Source organism: Fukomys damarensis, unplaced genomic scaffold (genome assembly GCF_012274545.1).
Source record: "Fukomys damarensis isolate Sample0158 unplaced genomic scaffold, DMR_v1.0_HiC HiC_scaffold_37, whole genome shotgun sequence".
Lineage (NCBI taxonomy): Eukaryota > Metazoa > Chordata > Mammalia > Rodentia > Bathyergidae > Fukomys > Fukomys damarensis.
Window position 1 is genome coordinate 12,964,414 of NW_022900949.1, and position 14,120 is coordinate 12,978,533.

Here is a 14,120-nt window from a genome sequence, read left to right on the forward strand (position 1 = left end):
TTACAGAGGAAATTAAAGAAGAAATTAGACAGTTTTTACAAATAAATGAGAATGCCAATACAACATACAGGAATCTTTGGGACACAATGAAAGCAGTTCTACGTGGAAAATTCATAACATTGAATGCCCACACTAGGAAAACAGAGCGGGCTCAAATAAACAACTTAACGATGAAACTTAGACTCCTAGAAAAACAAGAGCAAGAAAAACCCAAAGCTCGAACAAGAGAGGAAATTATAAAGATCCGAGCAGAAATCAATGCAATTGAAATTAAGAAAACGATACAAAAAATAAATGAAACAAAGAGCTGGTTTTTTGAAAGAATAAATAAAATTGACAAACCCTTAGCTAATCTTATCAAAAAAAGGAAAGAAAAGGCTCAGATCCATGCAATTAGGAATGAAAAAGGCGAAGTCACAACAGATCCGAAAGAAATCCAGAGGATCATGAACACCTACTTTGAGAACCTGTACTCTAATAAAATGGAAAACACAGAAGAAATGGACAGATTTCTAGATACTTATGAATTACCAAAGTTGAACGAAGAAGATAAAAACATTTTAAACACCCCAATCACAATCAGTGAAATTGAAAATGTAATTAAAAACTTACCAACAAAGAAAAGCCCAGGCCCTGATGGATTCACTGCTGAATTTTACAAGACATTTAGAGAAGAACTACTACCATTACTCTTCAAACTTTTCAATGAAATTGAAAGAGAAGCTATACTTCCAAATTCATTCCTGGAAGCAAGTATCACTCTGATTCCCAAACCAGAGAAAGATACAACCAAAAAGGAGAACTACACACCAATCTCCGTAATCAATATAGATGCAAAAATCCTTTATAGGTTAATAGCAAACAGAATACAGTGGATTATTAAGAAGATCATCCATCCTGACCAAGTCAGACTTATTCCAGAGATGCAAGGGTGGTTCAACATATGAAAGTCAATAAATGTAATACATTATATTAACAAAGTCAAGGACAAAAACCATATGATCCTCTCAATAGATGCAGAAAAAGCATTTGATAAAATTCAACACCCATTCATGATAAAAACCCTGAAAAAAAATGGAATAGATGGTCTATACCTCAATTTAATAAAGGCTACTTCTGAAAAACCATGACCTACATCATATTGAATGGCCAAAAACTGAAAACCTTCATGTTAAAATAAGGATCAAGACAAGGATGCCCACTATCACCACTTCTCTTCAATATAGTTCTGGAAACATTAGCCACAGCAATTAGACAAGAGAAAGAAATTAAAGCAATAAAGATAGGAAAGGAAGAAGTTAAACTATCATTATTTGCTGATGATATGATACTCTACATTGAAGATCCAAAAAACTCCACCAAAAAACTTCTAGACTTAATTGACAGATTCAGTAAAGTATCTGGATACAAGGTGAATACCCAAAAATCAATAGCCTTTCTATACACAAATAACAGACAGACAGAAAGAGAAATAAGGGAAAAAATTCCTTTTACAATAGCATCCAAAAAAATGAAGTATCTAGGAATCAATCTAACAAAAGAAACAAAAGATCTCTACACTGAAAACTACAGCACTCTGAAAAAAGAAATCGAAGAGGATATAAAAAAATGGAAAGATATCCCCTGCTCCTGGGTAGGAAGAATCAACATAGTGAAAATGGCCATACTACCAAAACTGCTATATACATTCAATGCAATGCCAATTGAAATTCCAACACTATATTTCACAGAACTAGAAAAAAGAATCCAAAAATTCATTTGGAACCACAAGAGACCTAGAATAGCAAAAGCCATTTTAGGCAACAGTCACATGGCACCAGGTGTAACAATTCCCAATTTGAAACTATACTACAAAGCCACTGTGATAAAAACAGCATGGTACTGGCAAAGAAATAGGCCTGAGGATCAGTGGAACAGACTGGAAGACACAAAAACAAATGCAGATGTACTCAGCTACCTCATCTTTGACAAAGGAGCTGACCATCCTCAGTGCAGGAATGATAGCCTCTTTAATAAATGGTGTTGGAAAAACTGGATGTCAACCTGCCACAGATTAAAATTAGACCCTTATCTTTCACCATGCACTAAATTAAAATCCAAATGGATTAAAGATCTAAATATTAAAACAGAAACATTAAACTTGCTGGAAGTTAAGTTAGGCAGAACTCTGGAAGACATTGGTATAGGAAAAGACTTTATGAACAAATCCTCAGTAGCATGCGAACAAGCAGATAGAATCAATAACTGGGACCTAATCTTACTAAAAATCTTCTGTACTTCAAAAGAAACCATCAGCAGAACTAAGAGACAATCTGCAATGTGGGAAAAAAATTTTACCAGCTGTTCCTCAGATAAAGGACTATCATCAAGGATATATAAAGAACTCAAAACAATCAGTCCCCCCAAATATAAAGACCCAATTCGAAAATGGGCATCCGAAATAAACAGGTATTTCTCAGACAAAGAAGTAAAAGCAGCAAGAAAATATTTGAAAAAATGTTCCACATCACTGGTCATTCGAGAGATGCAGATGAAAACAACACTGAGATTTCACCTCACCCCACAAAGAATGGCTGCTATTAAGAAATCACACAATAACAAATGTTGGTGGGGTTGTGGGGAGAAAGGAACCCTTCTCCATTGATGGTGGGAGTGCAGACTAGTGCAACCACTATGGAAATCAATATGGAGATACCTCAAAGAGCTTGGACTGGAGGTTCCATTTGACCCAGCCATCCCTCTGCTGGGTATCTTTCCAAGACAATTAAAAGAATCATATCACAGAGAAATACGTGCACCCATGTTTATAGCGGCACAGTTTGTAATAGCTAAATCTAGGAAACAGCCTATTTGCCCATCCGTTGGAAACTAGATAAAGAAGTTGTGGTTTTTCTATAAAATGGAATATTACTCAGCCATAAAGAACAAGAAAATAGATTCATTCATAGGAAAATGGATACATATTGAAGATACTCCTAAGTGAAATAAATAGGTCACACATGTGTAAATACCGAATAGTGTCCCTGGTGTGAATAATCTGCAGCAATGCATAAGATTCTAATAAGATTACTGACATTTAGAAATTGGAAGAAAGGAGCTAAAGGTGTAGGGAAGGTGGGATGGGTAGGGGAAGAGTAAAAAGGGAAAAGAAAAAAATGTGAGAGAATGAAAAGATGAAAATAAAGTGTTTGTAGATGGGGAGGGGAGGAGGGGGTGAAGGGAGGCCAGAGGTAAGGGGAAAAAATGAGAATCAAGACGTCATGTAGAGGTACATGATCCCAACAATGAATGTAACTGTACTGTATCCTTAAAATGTACCAATAAACTCAATTAGAGCTGAAAAAAAAAAAAGAAAATGACAACTTTACATACCAAAATATTTAATTGAATGTCATAAAATTGAAACTTTTATCATTTACTTATGGTATGTACTTTGAATTTTGGCCTTACATTATATACTCATTACCTATTAATAATTCGAGGAGCATCTGTTATATGTTTAATCCATGGTTTAGGTAGTAGTTAAAGAGGGAGTCAAATCAAACGTTAAAGATGAAAACAACCTGCCACATTTTACGTAATAGCAGGGTGTGGGGAAAGATTATGAATTAAATTGTCAATCTGTGTATCTTATCCACAAATAATTTTGTTTCTTAACCAGCATAAAGTTTTCAGCAGAGTTTGTCACGTATACACTGTAGTTATAAATGGGAAAATAAAACTCTCTTCCGTTTTCAGAGTTGGAGAGAAATCTAAACTGAGTTGATTTCCCTTGTGGACACTGAGAAGGGTGATTTATAGTAAAGGAGCAGGTTGTCGACAGCTGCAAAGAAAGCATGGAGTGAGGGTCAGGCATGCAATCAAAACTAATTATTGTAGACTTTGTCAATCTTTGATCTTCACTTCTCAAGTAAGATATCCTTTCTAAAGTACTGCAGCAGTTTTCATCCCTCAATCCATGGTGTTGTACTTGGAATTCCTAAGGGTAGAATACAGCAAGATAAGCCTTTCTTGTATGGACAGGGACAAGAAATAGGCACTTGTATTGTCAAAGGAAATATGTGCCAAGATTTTCCTTGTTAAATGTCCTGTGTGTCATCAGACAGCCTTATGTAAATATTTCTTCACTCTTTTCTACCCAACAAGTTGTAAATAATTACACAGAAATTCAGGGACCCTATTTCTTTTTAAAATAATAATAATATAGCAGGCTTTACTCAGAAATATTTTTCACATAAAAGGAAAAAAATACATATAATACATACCTTAGATGCTGCCATTAAGGCAATTTTCACCTACTGCTTCATGAAGTTATGGTTATTTTCACACTCAGCATCATCATCCTCATCTCTACCATAATTCTTTTGAGATGCTATGGAAATAGTTTACTGCCATCCATAGTATGCTATAATGGGTTAGATGTCTATGAGAAGCAAGACCAGTGTGCTAGGGAAAGAAACCTTTGACTGAGATTTTGGGTCCCCCTTGTAATCAAGTACATACATTTCACAATCCTCTGAGCTGAAACTGCACAATTATCATCCCATCTCACTGTCCAAACAGCTTCATGATGGGAAGCAATGTTTCCAACAGGACTCCCTCCATCCATTACTTTCTGAGTTAGTCTGTGTGTCTACTATGGAATGTCCTAACATATCTCACACTCCTTATCTCCCAGAAAAAGTTCAAGGACAGCCCAGAGAATTGCTATTTGATGATGTTGAATATATGCTTCCTGTGTTAGATGAACATGAAAGGAAGTACAAATATCTCAAGATGTCAAAAAAGCAAACACTGGAAGAATTGACAGGTTGTGTCATACCACATAACCTTCAAATCTCGATGCAAACAGTTTATACCACATTGGTCCATATTATTCCAATTTTTGAAATATATGGAATTGAATGAAAGTTTAAAAAATGAATGTCACCAAAATTTGGGGGAATTTTCTTTACACAGAAGAAGTTTTAAGGTATTATTATCTTTGTTAATTTTTCCTTTTTAAACTATGTCCTCAACTTTTCATTTCTGTTGTTCATTGTACAAAGATATCTAAAGGTACCATTTTAAGCCATTTTACATGTAGAGTTTGGCTACAGATATTATAATATATTTTTGGGCAACTGTCACTCTTATCCATCTTCAGAAATGTTTCACTTTCTCAACTGAAATTTGCACCTGTATGAAGAACACAAAATCTTACCCCTTGAACATCCATGACACAGTAATAAATCATCATATAATATTAAAGACATCAAACTTCAAAAACAAAGTGAGGAGTTATTTATAGATAAGCTTTGGATTTTCATTTTTACCACAATTTTGTAAAGTACCTTCCAAATAAATGGCAAACATCCTGGAATTAGGTTTTCCAAAGATGGAGCCTCTTCATGGTGCTACTGATGTCCTTGTTCCTCAAGCTGTAGATGAAGGGGTTCAGCATTGGGGTGACCAGAGTGTACATCAGTGAGGCCACCATACCCTTGATGGGCATACATGATGTACTTGAACCAAGATACGTTCCCAGGCTTGTTCCATAAAATAAGCAAACAACTGACAGGTGAGAACCACAGGTAGAAAAGGCTTTGTACCTCCCCCCAGATGATGAGATTTTCAGGAAGGCAGAAACAATTTTATAGTAGGAGAAAATGATCCCTGACATGGGAAAAAATCCAAATAGGATACCAACCATATAAGTGACTATGTTTTTTAATAAGGTGTCAGAACATGAAAGGTTAAGGAGTTGAGAAGGGTCACAAAAGAAACTAGCAATTTCTACATCTTTGAAACAGGAAACTTGTAAAGCAACTAAATTGTGTACCTGGGATTCCAAAATGCTAACGAAGACTAACAACAAAACTAATAAGACACAGCGATGAGGGTTCATAATGACTGCATAATGCAGAGGGTGACAGATGGCCACAAAGCGGTCATAGGCCATCACTGTCAGAAGCATGTTATCCATACATCCAAAAAGGACAAAAAGAGACATCTGTGTCAAACATTCCACATAGGAAATGACTCTGCTGTGATTTAAAATGTCCACAATCATCTTTGGGATTGTAGAGGAGCTTAAACATATATCAGTAAAGGACAGGTTGGAGAGGAAGAAGTACATAGGAGTGTGGAGGTGGGATTCATAGCTGACGGCCCGGATGATGAGCAGGTTCCCAAACACTGTGACCAGGTACATGGACAGGAACAGTCCAAAGAGGAGGGGCTGCAGGTCTGGGTCCTCTGAGAAGTGCATGAGGTAGAAGCCAGAGATGTGTGTGAGATTATGTCTTTCCATATTACTTGAGTACTTTTCACTAAATTTTGCTAAAAATATGAAACAAAAGTATCACACAAAGCTCTGCATATATTCTGAGTTTAAGTAGTCATAAACAAAGGGTCCCCACCAGATATCCACAATCCTCAGCAGCATTTCTCTATTGTGACAAACCGCAACATCAAGGACTCAGTGTTGGGTGGTTTGTTTCCCACCTCCTCTGTATACTCTTACATAACTCACACTCTATTACACAATGTAAGCAGACCAAAGACATAGATTTCTGAAGACCTTGATCACAGGAAAATGTGGGAAACTTCTTTAAAAAAAGTACAGAGTTAAACCATCCCCTTTTAAGAAAATATGATTCTGTCTCCTATTGGAAGAAAAATTGAAAATCACTGAATTATTTCATATTTTATGCTAGTAAAATATTATGAAATTTCTTGATTTAGGGTGTCTACAAATACTAAAATCTAGGACTCCATTATCTGGAAATTAAAGTTAACTGTAATTAACCAGAACACTTTGTTTTGAGCCATTGTTCTAAAAAGTAATATTGTTTTTCATTTTTCTCTTTTTATTACATATTTTAAGGAATTAAGAACTTACCCAGCATTTGTATATAAATTGAGCATAATTTTTTATTGTGTAAAAATTATGCAATATGATGTTTTTAATCTTTGTATTTGTTACATTCCAATTTGGATATTACAGGTTCAGATATATTCACATAATCTTTGGATGTAATTACCACAAATATAGATCAGTGTAAGCTGCATTTGTCAATAAAAATAAATAAGAAGCACCTTTGTCTTTTAAATTTTTAATCATACAATACCAGTAAAATATCTGCTATATAAGATGTCTCTTTCTAGACTCTGTAGTCTACCATAGCTTGTCAAAATTGTTTGCTGCTGTTCTGATCATAAACCCACTTATATCCAGTTAATGACATTGGAAACAAAGAATCTCCCAAGGCCCTGGCTGAGTCTCAGCCTTCCTAATTCTAAATAACAGATTTTCACATCAACTTAAAACTCAGCTGCCAGAGAAAATGGCATGTGAAATCTTGTAAACACACATGAAAATAATGTATCCCAACTCATTTGTAAAATGAGAATAAGAATTACATACCTTATATGGTTGCTGTAAGAAAATATTTTGAAAATCATTTAATTTGCATAACTGTTACTTCTAACTTAGTAATATATTTATTTGGGGGAAGTATCATATATCAAGATACCCTAGACTTAGCCTAATATATTTAACCAGAATATTTACATTTCAAGTTTTTGCATCACTTTCTTAAATAAGAGTTGAGAACAACTGTCAGAGAATATTTTCTGGCATTTAGAAAACTTCCAATTCATATGATCTCTATAGATATTAGCATATAAATATTTAGTAATGTTTACATCAACATTAATGTTATTTAGATATCTCAACAATTACTTAACATTTGAATATTTGGGACAATTTCTCTTACCCTCCTGTCCTCAAGGAAACCTTTGTGAATTTGGGGATAGGTTTTCCTGTACATGTTTCCAGGTCAACACTGACTTGTGAATCCACAAGCAATTTTCTTTAAAATTTACCTAAAATGACCAAAAACTCATCAAACTAGTGTGCATCAAAAGACCTATTGCCTCCCAAACAGACTAGGTTACATCTACACATATAGATTTTAGGTCTTCTTTAACTAATGCACAGTTTTACGAAAGAGAGAGAGAGAGAGAGAGAGAGAGAGAGAGAGAGAGAGAGAGAGGGAGGGAGAGAGAGTCCTCATTTACCTAAGTTAATTATTATGAGAATATTTCCAAAATTCTTGTGTCCTTTTCCACTTCACTCATATTAAAATTGGTATATAATATAATATGGGGATATTTTTCTGATTTCCAACAAACAATACATTTATAAAAATTTTTTTTTCTGAAATAAGCCACTCATATTCACCTAAATCATCTCATTCTTAGGGAAATATTCAAAGTACTCCTGTAGTCTTTCTAGTAATGTTTTCTCTATGATAACATTCAAATAAATTTTACCAAAGCCGGGTGTGATGGCACACACCTGTAATTCCAGCACTCAGGAGGCTGAGGCAGGAGGATTGCTGTGAGTTCAAGACCAGTCTGGGCTGCACAGTGAGTTCCAGTTCAGTCTCAACTACATAGTGAGACACTGTCTCAAAAAAAGAGAAAAACAAAACAAAACAAAACAAAAAAGGAAGAACAAAAAAACAAATAAACTTCACCATCACATGGGGAATAACATTTCCATTTTGCTTCAGTTTTGGAGCCTGTGCCAAAGTGTGGTGCTAAAGAAATGAATATTTTAGATGAGTGTCATTGGACTGTTACTGCAGGCATAATATGTGTGAATATCTCCTTTGTGCTCATAAAGCTTGAGGAAAATAAGGAAAATTGCATTCATCCACATACATGGCAATTAAAGAAACTTAGAACACAATTAGTTAGAAATTGTGAGATTTTGTTTTTAAAGTAAAGACATATACCAGTAAGCACATAGGAAGTTTACTAAGAATAGTTCTTATGGCACTGGAGACTGGAATGATATGTTCTTTACTAAATCTAAGCTTGCAGCATAGAGCCTCCTTTTCCCTTCACTTTGTGCCTTAAAAAATGAATATATAGGTTGTGTTTTGTTTTAACATAACTCACAGAAATGCAGATATGTGAATGTCCATGATACAGAGAAAAAATTAGAGATATTTTCTTTTGTCTTTACATCTATGGGGAATTTGTGAAAGGGATGAGGATGTAGACAATAATGTACCAGGCATCTTCCTGTCTTCCTCATTAAGGACAAGTATCATGACTCAGAGAAAGGTCCATTTAATATTGAACACAGTTTTTTTTATTTTTGATGTCTCTTTTGAGCCAAACAAGGCATAAGTCTGAGAAATCTGATTAAAGTAAAGTGCATCATTCCTCTCCATCAGATAGAGAGATAGATAGATAGATAGATAGATAGATAGATAGATAGATAGACAGATATAGATAGATATAGATAGATAGATAGATAGATAGATAATTACACAAACACAAATAAAGTATTCTGCAAGAAGAATACAAAAAGAGTTACTAGAGGACAAGGGAGATAATAGGTAAGAATATTCTTATGATTCTTTTGGAAAGATATCCCATGTTTATAGTGGCATAGTTTGTAATAGCTATAACTTGGAAATATCCCATTTGCCCAAAAGTTGGATACTGGATAAAGAAGATGTGGTTTTTCTATAAAATAGAGTACTACTCAACCATAAAGAATGAGAACCTAGGGTCATTCATAGGAAAATGGATGCATATTGAAGCCACACTCTTAAGTGAAATACATAAGACATACAATGCCAAATAGTTTCTCTGGTGTGAAAAACTAAAAGTGTAAATGAGATCCAAACTGTAAAATTAACAATGTGAAATAGGAATAAAAGGGCTAAAGGTGTAGGAAAAGTGGGAAGGGTAGGGGAAAGGAAATAATGGAAAAGAAAAAATATGAAAAAATGAAGAAGTGCAAACAGACATTTGTAAATAGGGAGGAGTGAAGGGGGTGAAGGGAGGGCAGGGCTATGGGGAAAAATGAGAACCAAGACCTGTCATGGAAAGGTACAAGATCCCAATGATGAATGTATCTGTACTGTATACCTGAAATGTACCAACAAATTCAATGAGAAAAAAAGAATATTCTATGACTGATAGTAATGATAGCTAAATTTTATTTGCTCTAGTTTTATACACATTAACCCTAAATAGAGCATTCCTCATCTGCATAATCCTTATTGCAGTTGCTTCAAGTAAAATTAAATTATAATTACAATGCTTTTTCAGCGATATTAAAAGTCTCCCTCACATCATAGAAATAAGAGGTGGAGCTGAAAGGATTAAAAAGAAATTGACAGGTGCTGTCCAATGCACTGAAAATTTTCATTGTTTCGAATCCACAGAAAGATTTGAGCAGAGATTCAGAGCTAATAATCATAGGTACTTCAGAGTCACATTTGCAACTCTCATTTCCTAAAGAGTAATGAAATCATGACATGAATTTTCCACATTTTTGTTGGTGGAAAAATAAGTGTAAGCATGGAGAATATGAGAAGCTCAAAAATATCCTATATTTGTAGCAGGATTGAAATCTGTGCTGAATGCTCAGTGCTCTTTCAGGTCTTTGCCTGTCATCCATGTGTCTTTGATGCACTCATCTGGGGCCATTCACTGCTCTGCTCCATGAGCTTTTAGAAAACTCCAATCTGAAGGGCCCAATGAGCAAGGGTTGCACAGAGAATTGTCTGCTTGTGCTAAAAGGCAACCTAACAGAATCACCCTGTGTCTGTAATCAGATAAATAAATTTCACCAAGTCATTCTTATTCACAAAAACTAATGCAGGTGCCTTAAAAATTAGAGAGTATTACATTTTTTACAAGCAATAACAATGTAAGCAAATATTGCCCCAGGAAGATAGAAAACATTATATAAAGCATGACACAGAAGAAATTGCTTGGTGCTAGAAGATAGGAAGCCCTCAAATCCAGTTCATGATAGTATGGTCACTGTCTACCCCATATCCCAATCATGGACTTTATAATCCTTTTAGATACTTAGGAGACACTGCAGAAAGGCATGCCTTCTGCTGTTATGGGTGAGACATCAATGGAAGTAGAAATTGGGTATATAGAAAGCAAATTTGAAATAATAATTCTTTCCAAGCTACAAAGAAAATCATAAAATTTCTGTTCTTTAACTGACATTTTTCATATTTGTACCCTCACCTCAGGCCATCAAAAATGTTACGCTACTTCTCAGGAAAAGGAAATAATATTTTTTTCTTTTATAAAGTTTATTGGTACATTGTAGGTGTACAGTACGAATACATTAATTACTGGGATAATAATTTTAATCATCTTTTTCATATTAATGATGTCCTTTTGCGCTTACCAGGGAATGCTGTTTTTCTGCTGGGCCATAGTAAGGAAGAGCAGATCCAAAGACCCTCTTATGTCTGCTGCCCAGTGAAGGCTCAGTCTCTGTCCTCTGGATTGAAATTAATACAAAGACACATAAGATCTTTATTATATGGAAAACAATCAAGCCTTGACCACACGTGTGGAGCTGGACATAGGACTGGAGTCACTAAAAGACTGGAGACTAATTAACGGCTCTGTGACTTTGGGGGTTAAGTGAACAGAGTTAGCTCATAATTATCTGGCTTTTTCCATCCTGTCCCAATCTCTAAGGGCTTCCAACACTAACGGAAGGAGAAGACAAAAGGAATATGTCTCCACAAGAGATTTTCGGTTTTACATCTACTTAGATAAAGGTAGTTTGGCCTATTTTTTTTCTCATTGACTTTGTTGGTACTTTTTAGGTATGCAGTACAGTTACATTCATCACTGGGATCTTGTACCTTTACATGACATTTCTTGGATCTCATTTTTTTCCCCATAGCCCTGCCCTCACGTCACCCTCTCCACCCTTCCCTATTTACAAATCTTTGTTTCGATTTTTTCACATTTTTTTATTTTCCCTTATTTCCTTTCCCATACCCTTCCCACTTTCCCTACACTTTAGCCCTTTTATTCCTATTTCACATTGTCAATTATACAATTTGGGTCTTATTTTCACTTTTAGTTTTTTCACAGCAGAGAAACTATTTGGTATGTACACATCTGTGACTTATTTATTTAACCTAAGAGTATATCTTCACTATGCATTCATTTTCCTATAAATGATTCTAATTTCTCATTCTTTGTGGCTTAGTAGTATTCCATTTTATAAAAAAACACATCTTCTTTATCCAGTCTTCAACTGACAGACAAATGTGCTGTTTCCAAGTTTTAGCTATTAAAAACTGTGCCACTATAAACATGGATGCGCATATATCACTGTGGTACTATTCTTTTAATTCTTTTAGAAAGATACCCAGTGGAGGGGTAACTGGGTCAAATCGAACCTCTAATCCTAGTTCTTTGTGAGGTGTCTCCATAATGATTTCCACAGTGGTTGCACAAGTCTGCACTACCTCCCCAAATGGTGAAGTGTTCCTTTCTCCCCACAACCCCACCAACATTTGTTATTAGTTGATTACTTGATAGCAGCTATTCTTTCTGGGGTGATGTAAAATCTCAGTGTTGTTTTCATCTGCATCACTTGAATTGCATTAAACTAAAATCCAAGTGGATTAAATATCTAAATATTAAAAAAGAAACACTAAATTTGCTGTAAGATATTAGGCAGAACTCTTGAAGACTTTGGCATAAGAAAATACTTTATGAACAAATCCTCAGTAGCACGGGAACTAGCACAAAGAATCAACAACTGGGATCTTCTCTTATTAAAAAGCTTCTGTGCTGAAAAAGAAACCACCAACAGAGTTAATAGACAACCTACAGTGTGGGAAAAACATTTTACCATCTTCTCCTCGACAAAGGACTGTTACCTAGAATATATAAATAACTCAAAAATCAGACTGACCAAATACAAAGACCCCATTCAAAAATGGGCATCTGAAATGAACAGACCTTTCTCAGATCAAGAAGTAGAAATAGCAAATAAACCTATAAAAATGTACCGTATCACTGGTCATTCGAGAGATGCAAATGAAATCAACACTGAGATTCCACCTTACTTCAGAAAACTTAGCTTCTATCATGAAATCGAAGAATAACAAATGCTAGTGGGGCTGTGGGGAAAGAGAAACTGCTCCCCTGATGGTGGGAGTGTAGACTGATTCAACCACTGTGGAAATCAGCATGGAGATACCTCAAAGAAGTAGGATTAGAGGTCCAATTTGACCCAGCTATTCCCATGCTGGGTATCTTTCCAAAAGAGCAGCCCAGTTTTTAATAGCAAAAACTTGGAAGCAGCCCAATTGCCCACCAACAGTAGACATGATAAATAATTTTCTTTTATAAAATGGAGTGGTACTCAGCCATAAAGAGTGAGAAGTTAGAAGCATTTATAGCTAAATGAGTGCACATTGAGGTGATACACATACATGAAATAAATAGGACACACATGTGTAGATACTGGTGTGAGAAACTGAAAGTATAAATAAGCATTAAAAGGTATAATAGACAATGTGAAACAGGAAGAAACGGGGCAAACGGGAAGCGGAAATGGGAAGGGTAGGGGAGAGGAAAGAAGCAAATTGAATTACTCTGAGAAAATTAAAAAAATGGAAGCAAAGTCTTTCTAAATAGGGAGGGGTGGAGGGCTTGAAATGAGGTCAGGGAAAGGGGGAAAAACTAGGAACCAAGATAGATTACTTAATGGTACAAATTTCCAATGATGAATGTCATAATGTTGTATATCTAAATTGTACCAATAAAATTATTTTTTAAAAATTCCATCAGAATATTCACATGTGGAGTTTTTCCTGTCCTTCCTTACACCAAGTTTGAGAATCACCGCCTGGCAATTATAAAACATTTCATTTACATTTCCTATAACTGTTGTCATTAATACCCACTACCAATACTAAAATAGAAACATTTAACACTATTTGCTGCCATATAATATATTATAAAGCTTTTAATGATCACCTATGATAGTATTTTTAGATCTATGTGACCTTCCTAATATTGATGGAAGTGTAGACAGGAATTCACTTTGTTGCAGTTACTTTTGAACCAAGAAAGTATTCACTGTTTCACGAGGTTTTCATTTTTTTTTTGTTTTCCCTGTACCAAACAAGATTTTTGATTTTGAGAAAATAGAAAAGAAGGCTCTAGACAGTTTTCTTTCAATATACCATGCATAATCACTAACAGAAACAGAAAAATGGGAATCTCAGACCCTAGCATTTTTAAGTTAGTGGTATGATATTGAACCG

At 35.0% G+C, this 14,120-nt stretch overlaps 1 protein-coding gene across 1 annotated transcript; it reads right to left on the minus strand.

Annotated features, from left to right (window-relative positions):
- Positions 1–5,362: 5,362 nt before the first annotated feature.
- Positions 5,363–6,292, minus strand: LOC104857414 (olfactory receptor 7E24-like). The gene has a single exon (XM_019206516.1). The coding sequence runs from the start codon at positions 6,290–6,292 to the stop codon at positions 5,363–5,365; it is 930 nt and encodes a 309-aa protein (XP_019062061.1).
- Positions 6,293–14,120: the final 7,828 nt, after the last annotated feature.

Coding starts and splice junctions, on each gene's coding strand:
- LOC104857414 (XM_019206516.1), bottom strand. CDS start 6,292: ATGGAAAGACATAATCTCACACACATCTCTGGCTTCTACCTCATGCAC.